The 17,082-nt window shown below is 43.6% G+C and overlaps 6 protein-coding genes across 6 annotated transcripts in view; 3 read left to right on the plus strand and 3 right to left on the minus strand.

The window, feature by feature from the left end:
* The window catches only part of PHALS_07437 (CRN-like protein), a gene marked incomplete at both ends in the record, with an annotated part of 714 nt that extends 77 nt beyond the window's left edge, over positions 1-637 (minus strand). The window contains one exon of the mRNA XM_024720902.1: positions 1-637. This exon is cut by the window's left edge and continues 77 nt beyond it. Coding sequence (XP_024586054.1) covers positions 1-637 — 637 coding nt within the window.
* A 1,271-nt stretch (positions 638-1,908) lies between these two features.
* PHALS_07438 (uncharacterized protein) lies at positions 1,909-2,292 on the plus strand (the record flags this gene model as incomplete). Its single annotated transcript, XM_024720903.1, has 1 exon — positions 1,909-2,292. The coding sequence occupies one exon, from the start codon at positions 1,909-1,911 to the stop codon at positions 2,290-2,292; it is 384 nt and encodes a 127-aa protein (XP_024586055.1).
* Positions 2,293-3,944: 1,652 nt separating this feature from the next.
* On the minus strand, positions 3,945-4,367 carry PHALS_07439 (uncharacterized protein; the record flags this gene model as incomplete). Its single annotated transcript, XM_024720904.1, has 4 exons — positions 3,945-3,958; positions 4,042-4,167; positions 4,228-4,249; positions 4,326-4,367. 4 exons carry the CDS (start codon positions 4,365-4,367, stop codon positions 3,945-3,947), a joined length of 204 nt encoding a protein of 67 aa, XP_024586056.1.
* Positions 4,368-4,974: 607 nt separating this feature from the next.
* Positions 4,975-5,358, minus strand: PHALS_07440 (uncharacterized protein; the record flags this gene model as incomplete). Its single annotated transcript, XM_024720905.1, has 1 exon — positions 4,975-5,358. One exon carries the CDS (start codon positions 5,356-5,358, stop codon positions 4,975-4,977), a length of 384 nt encoding a protein of 127 aa, XP_024586057.1.
* An 8,080-nt stretch (positions 5,359-13,438) lies between these two features.
* Positions 13,439-14,055, plus strand: PHALS_07441 (uncharacterized protein; the record flags this gene model as incomplete). The annotated part of the gene is made up of 2 exons (XM_024720906.1): positions 13,439-13,505; positions 13,574-14,055. 2 exons carry the CDS (start codon positions 13,439-13,441, stop codon positions 14,053-14,055), a joined length of 549 nt encoding a protein of 182 aa, XP_024586058.1.
* A 2,205-nt stretch (positions 14,056-16,260) lies between these two features.
* The window catches only part of PHALS_07442 (Six-bladed beta-propeller, TolB-like), a gene marked incomplete at both ends in the record, with an annotated part of 1,792 nt that continues 970 nt past the window's right edge, over positions 16,261-17,082 (plus strand). Inside the window, one exon of the mRNA XM_024720907.1 lies at positions 16,261-17,058. Coding sequence (XP_024586059.1) covers positions 16,261-17,058 — 798 coding nt within the window. The remainder of the gene's footprint in view (positions 17,059-17,082) is intronic.

A 17,082-nucleotide genomic window follows, 5' to 3' on the forward strand; every position in this document is an offset into this window, starting at 1 on the left:
AGTCGAAGTTGTAAATAGGTTTGATGTCTTCCCAGCAAAGAGTCGAATAGCCCACGGACTTGTCGATATCGTGATTTTCCCGCTTCTTGTTTGTGTTTTTGGCGTCTTTAGTCGTCGTCTTCTGGTTCGCGTCTTGATTCTTCTGGCGAATCATTGCATTGATCGCAGCCCATCGTCTGAGACGTTCGGGGTGACGGTGTAGTGTAGTTGGTGGCAAAGGGGGTATAACGCCGCTCGGAGCAGCAACTTTCTGCGTTGGAAATTCCACCAAGATGTGAATCTCTTCTTCACCGAGCTGAAAGTCCCCAAAGTACTCCTCCTTATTGAGCTTCCACGAAGGACGCATTTTCTTATATTTCTTGGTAATCTGGCCTCGCAAAAAACCCTTGACATTGTCGTCGTCTTCCAGCCACTTTCTTTTCTTGCCTTTCTTCTTTTCTTTCGCCAAGTACAGCGTCACCAAGGCTGGATCAACGTTGAAGCGAAGATTAACGTCTTTCTTCTCATTCACAATGGCCTTCTGCAGCGCTTCCACGTCGGCGTCGCGCTGAATCTCGACGGAGAACACGCTCCCTTCGCCATACACGCCACATCGAAGCTTGACGTTCTCCACGGCTTTCTTCTCCACCTCCTCCATGTTTCTTCTCACCAGTGAGAACAAACAATGCGGAGAAGCAGCAAATTCGATACCCTCCTCAAATCGATGATGCCATTGACGTCATTCTGCCGAAAAACATTTTAAATAAAAATAGCCAATCAGTATTGTATTGCGGTAAAGTACTGAAGTGTTTTTCACAAATATTTTTTTTTAAACAATGCCAACATAACTTCAAAATGGCGGGTATTGTTAAAGCTTATATGCGCAGATCCACACAGGTTGCTTTAAATGTTAACACGATAACTATTGGGGCAATCGAAATCAGAAGGAAATTCATAATTAATTGCAATGATGCGAACCGCTGCTGCGCATTGCTGCTGCATGAATCTTTTTTTTTAACCCTCACTGTTTGCAAGACTTTGTATCAACCTGAAAACCGTCGCCTGATGATTGAAATTACTGTCACTAAATGTACTCATAGAACACATACAAAAAGATATTAATATAGCACGCATGCTTCCTTGATTTCTCAAAAAAAAGTTTAACACCATACACCACATGTATTTAGAAACAATGATTTATTTCGCACTTTGTTGCTAAGAACCTTCTTTTCAAAAAAATTGCCGCACCTCAACAGTGAAAATTTTACACTGATATAATAGCTGGAAGGCAACGACAGCACAAGAATTGTTGGCTCAGCGCCACGACAATGTCCTTCAGAATCTTACGGAGACAGCGACAAGGCACATGGACATCATCAGTGCCAGAAAACGCACATTTTCACAACCAAAACGCGACGAGTCGAGTGTACTGTAAGATCGATTGAGGCTGTGTGTTATATAACCGGAATATAGAAACTCACGCTTTCAAGCGTGTTAACGTGCATGTCATATGCTATTTCGAATAAAGACAGCTCTCTACGTTCTTTTACATAAATAAATCATCGCGCTGTCGCTCAAACAGACATCATAAGATACGCACGTGAAGCCAGTGCATTCGTGAAGAAAGAAAGATTGCGTCCAAGCAATACTGGCAGGCTCTATACCCAACTCAAGAGCAAAAGTGCTGCATCGATACCAGACGTCGTCGGATACACGCTTGCGGCACAGCGTTCGGTAATGACGAAAGAACATCTTTCAGATTGGTTGCGATACTTCAGTCCAATCATGGTTCTAAAAACCACCACGTCAGACCTGTGAGCCAATCCACTGTCACAGGCGCATGGTCGGAGCGTGTTCTTCAACCGAGCTGCCTCGTCACGTAAAAAAGCTTCATTTCACAATTCTCACTGTCAAGCACAAACCCATAAAATGGCTGTACAGGTGAATCGAAACTATCTACCACGTATGCAGCGATTGCAGCCGCGACCTACGAAGACATTCCGCGGACCATCACCGAACTCAACCTTTCGTCATCGCTCCCACCCTAAGGCCATCGAGTTGCCCGAGGATGTGCGCGCACTTAAGTTTAAAATTCTTCGATCACATCCGACCAAGCTCACGCGCTTCAGCATCAGTCATATGCGCCACATGGCCACTCCACCCGTGATCATTCCTGATACGCTGAATGAACGCTTCGCAACAAAGACGTTTGTATCGGGCAAGAACGTACCGCTCACCATGCGCATGTGGCAAAATTGCAAGAAGAAGGCCAAGCACCTTGACATGATCGACGAATATGTCACTTACCGGTGAAAAATACGTGACTCCAATGTAGCGATTCAAACTGTTTCAAAACTATTTGTTGCAAGTGTCAGCTAGCAAAAGTTTAATATTAACTTAATTTCTTCATTTGCAGTAAGTTAGATAGAGATTAGATAAATTATGCCGTTTTTATACAATGTATCTTTATATTCTTTATACTCTTTATATTCTGATACTAATATTTGCAAATCAATCTTGAGATGATACCTACAACCCAAGATTCTGAACTTTGCAGTACCCCATTGAAAATGTATATAAGCACATCAGCATGTCATCGAGAGGATATTAATATTATCGGTAATATTAATTTAGATTTGATTTAGATCAAATTTTTGCCATCATCTTAGAAGGGTAAATATATTCTAATCGTTACTAAATAAATATTATCCATTTGTACTACATTCTTAGTTCAAGTGACGACGTACCAACTGCGACAGTCGACAGATAGGTCAAGTCTTTGGCTGGACTTCTCCATATACTTTACCAAACCTCAGGTATCTACTGCGGCAGCGACGGAAAATACATATGGATAGGCTAATTCTTCATCGCCATAATAAGAGCAGCGTGACGCACGACCCAATCCAATCACTCCATGTTGGCTCCAGCCATTGAAAATAGTCCACACATAACTACTAATGACAATCTTGCTCCATAATGGCCGGGTTTCATCGATCTTTCAGCACAAAAGCAACCCACTTTTCATACCCTTCTAGTAAGTTACCAAATTATCACAACGTGAGGACCACTAGTTGCGGTATCGCCATCTATTATGCGAGAACGTGGTGCTGCGTCCAAGAAAGGATTCCTAAGGCTTTACAGCGAAAGGGACTAGACCAAAAAAACGATGACATTACATTTGACAGTTTTACAGACGCACAGACTGAAAGTTTTCGTATAAGAAGAAACATTTGCCTGAAGATAAATATGTCTTTTTTTAGCTCTTAAGTGATGATTCAAGGGCTAAGATAGCAAATCGACTACCCTGGCTATGTGACAACACGAAGCACAGATGCCAATCGATTAAGATTACGGCAATCAGCATGTTTGGACGTAGGGTATTCAGCCAGCATAAACTTTGAATCCAGAATTCCGGTGCGAACAGCTTAAGCTGACAAGATTCCTAAATCCGGCTTGTATCTTGCGAACAGACAGCGCAGCAAACTCTGCACCGGTTTTGCCGCCGAAATGGATCACCCATGATCGGTACCAAATGTGACAGTCGAAATAAACGCTACGAATCGAGCTCAAATAATATACTACTTTCTCGCCACTGCGATGAAGCCCAATCATGTATACTTATAATGTTTTTTAGACATATATGCAGAAATCATACAGATACTATTCGATAAGCTTTTTAAGTTTTTAAGCGTTGACTTGCTGCGTTTTAGAGTGTCCGCACAGAGATGAAGTAGAATCATCTAAGAAACGGTCTTTTCTCATACAGATTGATTGGAAGACCAGCTGCGACAGTCGACGGATAGGTCATGTCGTCACTTTATCCTAGCTTGAAGAGTATTCAGTGTGATTGGAAGGCCAGCTGCGACAGTCGACGGATAGTACGTGGGCTGAATCTTTATAACGTTCGCCTGAGCTCGTGTCCCGACTATGCAGCATGGCGACAGCGAACCAATCATTCAATCCAGTCATGACCTGCCATCTATCGATCACATTTCAATTTTCCAGCATCAAAACAAACACCTACATCTTCTAGAAGAAATTATGGGAGTGCAGCCTCATTACATTGAATCATACGTCCATGAAAAAGCCACCAAACCTCGTGTGGTGTCATCTCTCGGCAAACATCACGGTCTGCGCTGGCACCGCAACCATACACCCACAGTCGCGCTGCCGAAGGAAGCGCAACAACTGAAGGAAAAGATTATACGCACACATAACGCCAAGCTAAAGCGTTTTAGCATGAGTCACATGAAGAAGCGAGTGGTTCCTCCTGTCGAAATTCCCAACGAATTAAACAGTCAGCGCGCGTTGTCAATAACTGTATCTGGCCGCAATGTACCACTCACGCGCAGTATGTGGGACAACACGAAACGCAAAATGCACCACATGGAGCAGATTTCCGAAGATTATCCGCTTCGCTGCACATTATATCGATGAAGGATTGAAGCTACTAACCAAATGAGCTAGTCAACGGACGTGCTTTTTCCACCCACGGCCGAGGTCGCCGTACATGCAGTATTTATAAACGAAATATCACTTAAATCTGTTTTCATCTTGCCACCGTTTATACTTGACATATTATAATTAATTGTGATCGTGTGAAATTCGTAAAAAGAATCGTGCTTGCACAATTATACCCTGTAGTATACGATAGAAATTTGATTTCAAAATCAATTTTAGAAATAAGTGCTAAATATTCCTAATTGGTTGTCGAAGCAAAGAAAGTGATTGTAATTATACAACATTGTGTGGCTTAATTGCGTCTAGATTTAAAGTTTTACTTAGCATTCTAACAATTTTTTTGCAATTATCTTATTAAATCTTTCACTACATGTCTAATTCAAAGCCAAAGGTGTATCAGTTAAATATGTCCCAAAGATACTTTTCTGTATTAAAATTTCAGCTTTCATCAGTATTGTACAACACACCACTATAATTTTGTATCACTCCATCGCGATACACGGAAATTAATAGACTCGAGACGTATACGCAAAGTTAGCGGTAGGTGACGTACTCGTCAATCATGTCGAGATGTCGTACTTGTCTCTTGCTGTTCTTCCACATGCGCATGGTAAGCGGCACGTTCTTTCCGGACACAAGCGTTCGAATGGCACGATGGTCGTTGAATAAGTCTGGAATAAGCACGGGTGGAACGGCTACGTGGCGCATATGGCTCAAACTGAAGCGCATGAACTTAGCTGGATGTGACTTGAGAATTTTCTGCTTCAGTGCACCAACGTCCTCGGGTAGTTTAATGGCCACAGGATGGGAAAGACGGCGAGAGTTTGAGCGTTTTGAGAGCTCGCGCGGGGACTTGGTGGCTCGCGGCATCGACCGATGGATGCGAGGAAGAAAATCTTGTTGTGCGTGAATGCCCATTGAATTGGTGATGTGTCGCAAGTTTAGGAAGTTGAAAAGTGTTGACCTCACGGATTGGAGAAACGTGACGAGGCAGCCACGTTGAAGTTGGTATATAGTGCCGCTGAGCATTGCTGATTGGAGCATGACACAGCCCATACATGGCTTGTGGCTTAGGATGAATCTACAAAGATCTGCTAGATACTCTGTACTTCTCGATTGCGTTAGTGGGGTACTCATCTCTTACTAAGGCTTTCTTTCTTATTTGATTGGTGCCTCTTTAGTTATTACTAGGCGTCTAATCAAACAGAGTGTCTCTCTGGTGCCCCATCGCTGTGAAACGCAATTGCTCTATAGGACCTCGATGCTTGAGTGGCTGTTCCGAGCTTAACGCAAGGTATTCCACTTTTAAGAACGTTAAGTGCTGCATGCGGCTCGTCTTTGATTTCACTCCCGCGATAGTTTTAAGTAATAGGAATGATATTGAATCCGAAACTTGTGTTCAGATTCGCCCATAAACATACCAGCTGCCCATCTGACTTTCTTGACGCCTGTCGTCAAAGCAGCAACATGAGAGATACTTTTCTGGCGCCCATCGTTGGTGCTTGGAGGTAATCAGTTACGATACAGAAACGTTCGGTCAACAGTAGCTACGCCTGTTAACTGCGTTCCAGTATTGAATATCAAAAACAAACATCTTCAAACAATTTGCTTGCCCAACTGCGTCTTGAGTCTGCATGCGAATTATTCAAAAGATGTGCTTCCGTAATCGTGCTGTATATTGGAAATTATATTGCGAGAAGATAAACCAGTAGTTTTTATGTATATCTTTAACATTAGATGCCTTTCTGGTTAATCTCAAAGTGAGGACTGAGTTAGCAACGTTGCCGGTACTGTAAGGGTAAAGAACCAATTCACTTCGTGCAGCGCTACTGCGATAATGAAAAGTGGTCAGTGCAGGTGCGATAAATTTTCGTTCTCATTCGGTTTCTTTACGCCCAGCGCGTCATCTGGAATAATAGGGCATGAGCAAATGATTTAGCATTTTCTGATGTCCGATACACATATTGCAAGATGCTTTTCGCATTGAGTTGTGTCATGAAGTAACGATAACGTGGGCGTTATTAATATCTACCTCGCTGTTAGTCAATAGTTCAACATAACTTGAATGTACCGACTGAGGGCTGTATTCTTCGCTGTTGTTCTCAGAACTTCGAGCAAAGCTCAGAAAATCCCATGATAGAGAAGCACGATATATTACCATATCGATGGGTTATGATGAAAGTGATGATGTTACGAAAATTAGTTTTCTGTGGGACATGCTGCGTTATGTAAGATTTCATCAGACAAATATTGAGGAGCAAATATCGTATCATATTAAGCTAGCTTCACTTCCAGGTAGACGCTTAAGCAGATGGTCACTGAGAAGGCTCTCGGTGGATGGTTGGGCTTTATACGCTGACGAACGCGATCTACGAGAGTCAAATTGTACGAGATTTCCTTTGCACTTGGTAGGACTTGTCGGCAATTTAACGACAAATTAGGAATAAGGCTGTAGCCTCTGTGAGCACGAACAATGATTCGTTTGCAGATCTATCCCCCAAAACAACAATACACTCTTAAGAAGCCTTCAGCTTTAGTAAATTTGCGAGGATAGCGCCATTGGCGGTCCAAGACCCAGTAGCGATCATCGCCAGTCCGTAGAGCTCTCAGATATGATTAAACGTGGTTAATCACATCTCAAACAGACATCTATGAAAGCACAACCGACTTCCATAAAGCTCTTTCTGTGTTGCGTATCAAGCATTTTAGAAGCAGGGACAGCAAAAATATCTATCTCCAGATACGAGCTTGGGATGGCTGTGGATCCGGCTTGTTCTAGACTGAGTAGCAGCGCTTTGCGCTAACGATACGCGCAGAAAGCGAAGCCGCTTGGATGCTGCACGGGAGAGTGAATGCAGATATCTGAGAATGAAACCTTTTCATCAGAAGTCCTACCGACGTACAAATGTTGCGAGTTCTCGCGTGCCTAATCAGGCCTGCCATGTGCGGTGAAAATCTTCAGTCACACACCAGAACAAAATAAAATAGCGGGCTGTGTCTAAGAATTAAGAACTGGTGGTCGGATAGTCTCCTGCAGAAATGTTCGTTGCGAAGGTCTTTCCCACACGTACAACAAAACTCAGCACACTGGAGCTGCTCGGAGTATATGCAGTCATACGAAAACGTATCCATCACTTTCTCTTTCGGCAGGCCTTACCGCGTCAGGCATCCTGTGAGAGCCACTCGTTAAAGTCTTTTTGTAAACAAAGCGTAGGTCTGTCAGATTGGAATAATCAAAGTAGGAAGTGGAATGCAGCGGAGCTGCCGTAGCAGAACGCTTGAGGAAGCGTACTTTAGGTCACCGACCTTTCGTTCTTTACAAGGACCAAGTATGAGTTAGCGGATCGCAATCCGCTTACTCCAAGAGTAATTATTACCTTCCCGAGGCTAATTGACTCTTCGTTTGAATTCCAAACTGATTTTTATTTTTATTTTTTTTTTTATAGTTTAAAAGTTTAGATGCTCCTAAATATACTAAATATATATAGTAAACCCGCAACATCGAATCTAAATATTATACATATAAAAGTAGCGATGTGTCTGGTAGCAGTGAATGTATTATCGATTTGATGGACATCAGCCGGGCTTTTGTGAAAGATCCCTTGGTTGCAAAGCAGCGCTGAGGCATTAATCAATGTTACATCGGTTGGAAAACCAAATATCAAAGCCTCTTTCCCTCCCGGTTGAGATGGTCGAAGGTTCACGCGGGGTAAGAGACAGACCTCTCACTGAAAAATATTGACTCTCTGGTAGCCGCACCGCGCGTGATACGTAAAAAAATAGTTATGTTGTACTTTAAAGGGGTTAGGGCCACTGGGATGCAGCCCCAATCACAAGAAGACGAGGCTCACAGACCATGTTTATTGCTTGTTTAAACCAATAGGGCAAAATCCCCGAACTATCAAATGGCCTCGTGCAATCAAGTGCAACGAGATACAGTCGAAACAGTGAGATATGAGTAGAGGCGTTAACGATGTGTGAAAAAATATTTTCTAGGTTCTCCTGAGCTCAAAACTTCTTTATAATTTCCCTCTAAAGTATATCCTTTTCACAGCGTGGTACACTACTTTGGTACGGCATAAACTCGAAAAATCAGTTCTGGCGGGGGTACAAAGCTGTGACATCGTCTGTATCAAAATTGGAGTCGCCTGATATTATTAGCAACGATACTGTTAGGATTCGAGTAAGGCTTGGGGGTTACGTGTGGCTGTGTATCTTCGCTAAGACAGAAATAAGCGGCCGTATGCCACTCTATAGCCTGGCGACTGTGAGTCGCGATTGGAGCGGTCAGGCCCCGGAATTCACAGAATGGTCTATGCTTGTCACGGTGGGAAGGTACAGTTGAGTCACCAACGCTAAGAGACGTTCTCACAGTGGAGCATTATTTGGTCATGGCTTTGTGGTGAACAAATTTGTTCACCCGTGAATTGAGTGATCAGAAGTCCTGGGAAATGGAAGTCTACCGTCACTACCTCATGTAAACGCTCTCGTAGAGTAATCAAGCTGAAAAATGCGTGCAAAGAAGGGGGTATGACGCGAAAACGAACTTGTTGCTCTAGTATCGGAGGAGAAGCTGGTTCCCATCCGCCATGGAAAAATCATCTTAGGGGAGACTCGCATAAAACTGAGTGAGAGATTAAAACAGCAATAAGCTACAGTCAACAGCTCTTTTTCTTGTTGAACAAACAATTCGACGGGGCGACAAGATACCCGCTACAGTTTAACACCCGAATTTGGAGGCGCGTCATGTAATTGGTCTAGTTCCCGGGAATAAATATTGAGTAATATTTTGTGTTCTTAGCACGAAACAAGTGCGGCTGCCATATACATTTTATCCATGCGGGTGAAAAATGGGATTGGTGAGAGGAGCAAGTTTTACCTCTCAGCACCAACTTCTGTTTCAATTAGTATAAAAGAAAGTGGTAGTTTGCGCATGCTTACAATAAGCAAATGGAAGGTTCTAGCTCATTTTGTGCGCCGATGTACAAGGGTATGTGCTGAAAAATAGCATGATTGAGTGTACCCTGTAAAATGTTCGCACCTTCTTCGATGCGTATTACCTACTGATCAAAAGATTTCTATCAAATTGAGGTAAAATCCTAGGTGAAATATACAGTACAAGTGTCGATGATCATTGGTTACTTATTTACTCAGTAGTAGTATTATATGGTGATACGAGCGAGATGCTCTAGGAGTAACTGGTAGGGTCCCAGAGTCTGTCACCGCGCCAGTGCCGCTTAAATGTCTGGTTATGAAGCCGGTCAGGCCGTATCATGCATTCGCGCTGACCTATTTTGGCGACATGTTCGTTAATTATCGCATAGAGAACGGGGAATCGAATGTAAACATGTAAATCAAGCACTTGCGAGTTGTGGTTGTATATGCTCAAATCAGCTATTCAGCAATGTCGACAAACATAGACACCGCAAAGACCAAGATCATAGAAGTTTAGCTAGTGCCGCTAACCCAATTGTTCAGAGAAAACGGCTTGGCCTGACCACCTACTTACTTGCACAGGTACAATGCATATTGTATTGACATGACACGATCTCTCATCAATCTCTTAGTATAATTACTAAATGGAGCTGTAGTACGGCAAGATTGGCCGCATTCAAGGCTGTGAAAGAAATCGCGTGTGCACCCTATTCGAGTCTCGCCAGCTTCAGCGGCGGCGAAAGATCCTCTGTTAATGGCTAGTAGCTACTTGCGATGTGGCATGATTTTGTCAAAGTTAAGGTGTATCTGCTTGTCTCGAAGCCATTTAAGATTTATAATATCATTCAAAATTGACCACGGCGACGCTGTCGCCACACCTGCCGAAAAAAATGGCAAATCCCACGAATCAGAAACAGCGCGTGCTGCGCAATTGACAGCTATTAAGAAGGGTTTTTTGGAGCTTTAATGTCACTGATATGAGCATCTGACAGTGCGTTTACGCCGCCACATCTAGCTGCTATATTTGCTATACCACAGCACTGACCTGTAAGAAACACAGTGTGTATTGTACTTCATGATGAGCGCAATTATGCATGAGTCGCACGATGCCGCTCTGGCAAGCCGTTTTTATACAAGAATGAGGTGCATCTCAATGAGATTCGTGTGCTGGCGGCTAAAGACGTACAAATAGGTAAGTACTTACTTGCGCGCATAAAAAACGCGACAATGGGTTAGCTCAATTGGAAAGCAAAACGCGCCCCCGGATTTTTTAGTGAGTATTTCAGACCCCAAGTGGATTACCGCTCAAAAAATTGAATATGTTACCGTTAGGGCCATCAACGACCTCCACGAGGACTGAGCAAATAACACTGTGCTACAATGCTGAAGAGAGACAGCTCATTTTGAGCGTTCAGCTAGGAAGGCTTGTCGCCTAACCCTTTAAAAGGTACTTTCGATGAAGCTGATGTCAGATCAAAGTGTCGCATAGTGCTTGACTTTGTGGAATTGAGGCGGGAACTTTACCTTTAGTTCGTGCTGTCAGCGGCTACAGTTGTGCCATAAGGTCGGTACCTCAGCTGCAGACCAATTTTCGAATTTGACCGAAGGCTTGGCTTCTCTTGCTAGTGGAAAGTACACTGTGCGTCATGACCTTTTGTCTTCGGAACCGTAAGGACTAAATGTGTCAGATCGTAAGCTTCGACGACACCAATACATATTGCAGCTATAAGCTCAAACTCCAAAGCGCTCTTGAAGGGGTAGTCCGTCCACTTTATTAAATGTGGCTATAACCATAGTAAGCATACCGACCCACAGCATGGAAGAGGATATCACATCGCTTATCGAGCAGAGTCGGCGGAGAGTTACCCTCGCACGGCTGATCTAATGATCTTTTAAAATCGCAGCGGCGTTTCTCTCCAAAAGTGCGCTTTGAGTCTTGATCATCATGATTGCGGGGATGTGATATGGCGCATGTAAGGCTACATAAAAACAGAACGTGTTTGCATTCCCCTAGATATGTTTGAGGTGTAATTTGATGCTCTCAGGCTGCGGCCATAGTCCAATGTAACAAGAACGCAGACCGATATATTTCAAGCAGCATTTGATGAGAACTAGTAAAAACGTTTGCATTTCATCTGCCTTTCTCATCTGTATGTCGCATCTGCATACCCTGACTTTCACTCATAGCGTTTTCCACTCCGCGCAAGAAGATCATTATTTGAATCAAAATGTTGTTAATGCTGCTCCTTAGTGTATCATGTTGATCATTAGCAACGACCCGTCTCCCACCAAGACCAAAAGCATATCGTTGGAGGTGTCAGAAGAGCGCGAGGATAACCGTACTTGAAGAATGATGTAAAGGTTGTGGAAGCGTGTTTAGCGTAGTTGAACACGAACGCAACAAATAGAATCATGTATTTCCAACACCGTGGTGGCTCCACACAAGTACTTCTGGGAATATTCTTTAACACGCAATTCGCGTATTCTGTCATACCACCGGTTTACGAATCGTCCGCTGTAAATGCACAGTCGCGCAGAAAACGGGGTAGTAAATGTGGACATTAATGTTCGCACTTGAAAAGCGGTTGCTGATAATGACAAATTTCTCCTTGGCGTTGAAGACACTTTGATGGAATGCATTTTCTTTGCATGTCTCCTACATAATTAATTAACATTTAAGATTGGCAAGTGCCATTATCCCAGGTTTACACAAGACATCTTGATTCGCTTTTTATAAGTTACAAAGCGTACCGCTATGAAAATAAGTTGAGGATAAATCACAGATAGATTGAAGCCGATCAAACGACCTCGAGCTTGACAACAACATTATTCATAGCAAGCAGCTTCTTGTGATATCAATCTTTTACTGCTTTACGCAAGACAAGTGAAAATAATATGTGGTTCTTAGTCGCTCAGAGATGTCATTATGAAAGCAACGTAACGACGCATACATGCCATTGATACCATATTGAAGCAGACCATAGTCTATAAACTTAGAAGTTCGGCCTGAGAACAAGATAACATAGACAGGGTTTTCTTTTACAGCTTCAAAGACCACCTTTTCTGCCACGATTTCTCATTTATTGAACGGAGATCGGCAAAGGATCTTGTATTGTCGGTATAATCTGAACTTTACTTCTGCAAGTAGTTAGCCAGGCTAAGCCACTTCCATGAATTGTTTTGATACGAGGTATGCTATGCTCTTGATCTTAGCGGGATCTGCCGATAGTTGCTTCCAACCAAAACTGGGATATCGTCGGTGCTAAAGACGTCACCATTTGTGATTAATGAGAATTTTATTAGCTCATACACTCGAGTATCCGAAAGTTTTCGATAGGGATGTTCACATCGACTTCTCATGCTATACAGAAATATAAACGGATGTATTGCCAAATTATGCATGTGCGTATTCACAATGCGGTCTAAAGCTGCGTCACCAGACTGTTGAACAACGCCAGTGCGTAAGATAGCTTCAGATACATATTCAGTCACTCAAATAATTTCGCAGTACATTTCAGCAATGAGAGGAGTTTTCGGCTTTAGGCACAGTTGGTGATATCCATCGACCAAGTTAAGAGTACAGTGAATCTTCGAGTATTCTGCTCCACACCACATCTTTTCTTGGAATCAGAGTTTTTCCGCCAACAACATCTACATTTGATTTGATGTATGTATCCACAATGTGCCATCTACCGTGTTTTTTTACGCAGATAGTCGATCTCAAGAGGAAGAATTGTTTTCTCTCACCGAATTCTCTTCATGCTCTGCGCAAAATAAAGTATATGACGCCGCACTGTTCTACTGTTGGGGCCTTTAACATGCTACGTAATATTTGGTTCCCGAAACCGAGTCAATAGCATGGCGCACCCTTGAAAACTGGGGCAACACGCATCGAGAGTGGCTTATATCCACGTCATGATACAGTCCCAACGAAGGGTAGAGACAATTTATATGATCCGTTAGAACAGCCCTCCCCTCCGTCCGCTCAGAGCTATTTGATCATTATCGATGCTTGCACATCCCTGACTGATGGGAGGCTCAGCTCCTCATTGCAAACTTGGTGATGACAATTTTATGCATACACAACCCTAGCAATAGCACATCAAGATCGACAAGAGATTACGCCCGAGGTAGTAACTAGAAGATTTTTATCTTCAATGACCCCCGGTCGCCCCTTTCACGATATTTTTTACCACAGAATCACATCGTTCCAGTACTCCGACTTTACTCGATTGTTCTGACATAACGGTACCATACCTCGGCAACGATGAATCCTCCTCATTGACATCAGGGCCTGGCCTTTTCGCTCGCGATTCAACGACAAAAAACTATGGACATCACAGCATTTTGCTTCTTCGATTCGCCTTAACAGTATTTTACCCTGCATACCGCAACATACAACTGCTCATCTCTTTCCGAGTCAACAAAGCCTCGGAGATTCCCGGCTCACACCCATTGGTAGCTGTCTTAACAAAAACTAGCTTTCAAGACCGCGACATACGGCCACTAGCAGCCGTCTCTGCAGAGATATACTCTAGCGACTACTGGAAAACAGTGACATTGTGTATGACGTCTTCGATTCTTACTACGTGGTTAAAACTTACATTAAAGCTAAATCTTAGTGACAATGGCCAAGATATTGCTCTTTTTCCTTTCCTGCCTGAAGCGGTGTGTCTATAGAGCCTCTAGCTCCCGCGCCGGACTGGCTCTCGCGGATCGGAAGATGTGCTCTGCAGTTAATTAGCCGGGCAGAGGGTTCAGAGAGTGATATCTTGGCTGCTGCGAAGCAACGTGGTATCCGCAAGTGTTACATACATAACATCTGTATTATTCTCTTTCGGTATAGAGGTACGAAGGGTCGAGACTCTACGCAAAGCCGATCGACAGACCCCTCGGAAGATACATCGAGCAACAGGACACCTACTAAAAATTATCTACTCTGTGTATGTCCTGGGTCAATGCGACCCACCCTGAACAGAGCGTGTTTCATAAAGAGGTCTAAACTTACAGTCCAGATTTGTTGGTTACCAATGACAGCTAAAGGTGTTTTGTGAAGTCATGGAAACCCTGATAGATTCGAGGTGTGATGCGATGGCGTGCAATTCACTATACGTGTCAGTATCAAAATTATATGCGGAAATATTGATAATGTCGAATATGGATACCGTAGCACATGCATCGCGCGACGAGGATTGTCAAAGAAATTTTAAACTAAAACGTTTGGAGCCTTTGCCAGTGTGGGATCTCTAAACTGAATCCAGAATGCGATCTCTTACGAGGTTCGACTTGGCCGAAACGTCATGAAGATAAGAATGTCATTTTCTCACAGTGATGCTGAGTCAGTCATTCATTCAAAGTAGATGGCACTGAGGTGCGGACTAGATGTGGTATGGAATTTATGATTGTCCAGACCAGTCCACAGTGATATTGCTAGGACTCTGAGCTTGGTTAAAAAAAATGAGACGGCTGTATGCTGTTCCGTGTGGCAAGTTCATTATCCGTTCTGGCCGGGAGTTCGATGATGTGGACGCGTAACGATCGAGTTACCGCTACCTTCGCTTTCATAGCGGGATCCGCTGGGCGGAAGCCATATTCCACACGAGGGTCAATGACCGGCCGTGGATGGGCGATCTTCAGAGCCGCCATATGGGCAGCTTCAAGCTGCCGCCTCTGTTCGCCGTCGAGGTCATAGGTGATCACACCACGTCCCTCAGTTGACGAGAAGTCAGAGAATGGACATGGGGCCCACAAGGCGCGAGCAGGGCTCGTCTCATGCCACTGGTGCAGCTCGCCTCCTTCGTCATCCAATGCGGGAAAAGGAGTGTCAGACTCATAGTCGACCACCTCCACATCTTCAACGAGGGCACTCGGCACTGAAAGCGTACGCGGATCACGACGCTTGTGCTCATTGAGCCTAGAATTAACATCCCTCGGTGCTGCGGACGTACTCTCCGACGTTGCACCGCGTGCGGGAGTCAAAGTTGGGCTCTGCCCGTGCTCGCCGTCAGAACCAACGAGACTTGGAGACTTTGAAGTCATTGACACATCGTTTCGATTTGACGCAGTGTCTAACGGACACGCAATCCTCATTGAGGCAATAATCGATTGGAACTGTGAGTGTTCTCAATTTTAATGGGGGAGAGAGTAACGGGGTTACACATACCCTGGTAACAGAGGTGTGTGTCACACCAGATGGGCATGGTGTGACCACACCCAAACAAGATTACGGTACGGGGCTAGGTAGCCAGTAGTTATACATGTATTTAGATTTTACTATATTAATTTAGGAAAATCTATACTTTTAAACTGAGGCGGTTTAGCAGCAAATAAATATAAATAAAAATTAGTTTTGGTTTTTAAACCGAAGAAGGCAATAATTACTCTTGGATACGCTGATTGCGATCCGCTAACTCATACTTGATTCTTGTAAAGAACGAAAGGTCGGTGACCTAAAGCACGCCTTTTCAAGCGCTAACCCGCTGCAGGTGCAGTCACACCATGCACATCTCGTGTGACACAAACTTCTGTTACCAGGGTACGTGTTACCCCGTTACACATAGTCCAAAGCAGAAAGTCAGCTGTGAATATCAATATTGAACATTATGATCAATGCTCGATTGTCTTGCTGCTGACGAATTATTGTCTTTGGAATATTTGTTTTTAAGAAATGTATCCGCCATGATCAAGATTATAACAGTCATTTAGTTAGATGAATTTATGAGAGCGTCATGGCTCAGCATCAGTATTGACATTGTCTCGGAACTATAATAATTAATAGTATACCATCTATCAAGATATTCGATCCTTTCCAAATTTATGTCTATTTACAACATTAAGACTCACAATATTTGTGTGGGTGAAATGAATAAAATCCTTAAAGTCCAAATGGCACAAGACGTCATTGCTCGCGTGCACCTCGTGGCTGAGAAACTGCAGCAAAAGGCGCAAGATGCACAAAAGAAAGGGAACGAGGCTGCGGCACGCTCATTAACATCCTCCGTATCGGATTTACGGCAAGCATTGGCGCTTATCTCCGAGCAACGGCATCTTCTAGCACTTCGACATGGCGAGAGCGACGACGCCATTGACGATAATATGGAGGAGCTGACGTCCCGCTTAACTAAAGTACAAACGATGTTGATCAAAAAGTCGGAAGATATGAAAGTGAAAGGTAATGTGACAGCGAGGACAGCGCTACAACAAGCCGCAGAGACAGTGACACAAGCTCGGATGCGGATTTTAAAACAGCAGCAGACACTTTTTGGCTTTTCGGAACGCTGGAAGATGCTAGAAACTGCAGGAAATTATGATACGAAGTACAAGAATAATGAGGAGACACTTGTGGAGCGAGTGCAACGGCTTGTGGAGTTGGAACATGTTGTGTTGGAGGTGTGGCCAGAGTATGAGATTGAGGAGCTAAAAAATGCGATTTTAAGGTCGAGAGAAATTGAAAACGACATGAAAAGAGTCAAGGGACGAGCAAAAGAGAGACAGGAAGAAGATGCTGCGTTGCTTGAGCAACAGCGAGAGGCGTGTCAAGCTATGGAGCAATTGGTTCGAGAGAGTGACCAGGAGATTCAACACGTAACTCGAAAAGCAGCGGAAGAAAGGCAGACCTTAAAATTGAAACTTGAAAGTTTGACTTTGGAAAACGAAAGGCTAAAACACGATCATGATGAGGAGGTTATTAGATTAAAGCGGCAATTG

The sequence above is a fragment of the Plasmopara halstedii genome (genome assembly GCF_900000015.1).
Source record: "Plasmopara halstedii genome assembly, contig: Scaffold_3109, whole genome shotgun sequence".
In the NCBI taxonomy this organism is placed as follows: Eukaryota; Oomycota; class Peronosporomycetes; order Peronosporales; family Peronosporaceae; genus Plasmopara; species Plasmopara halstedii.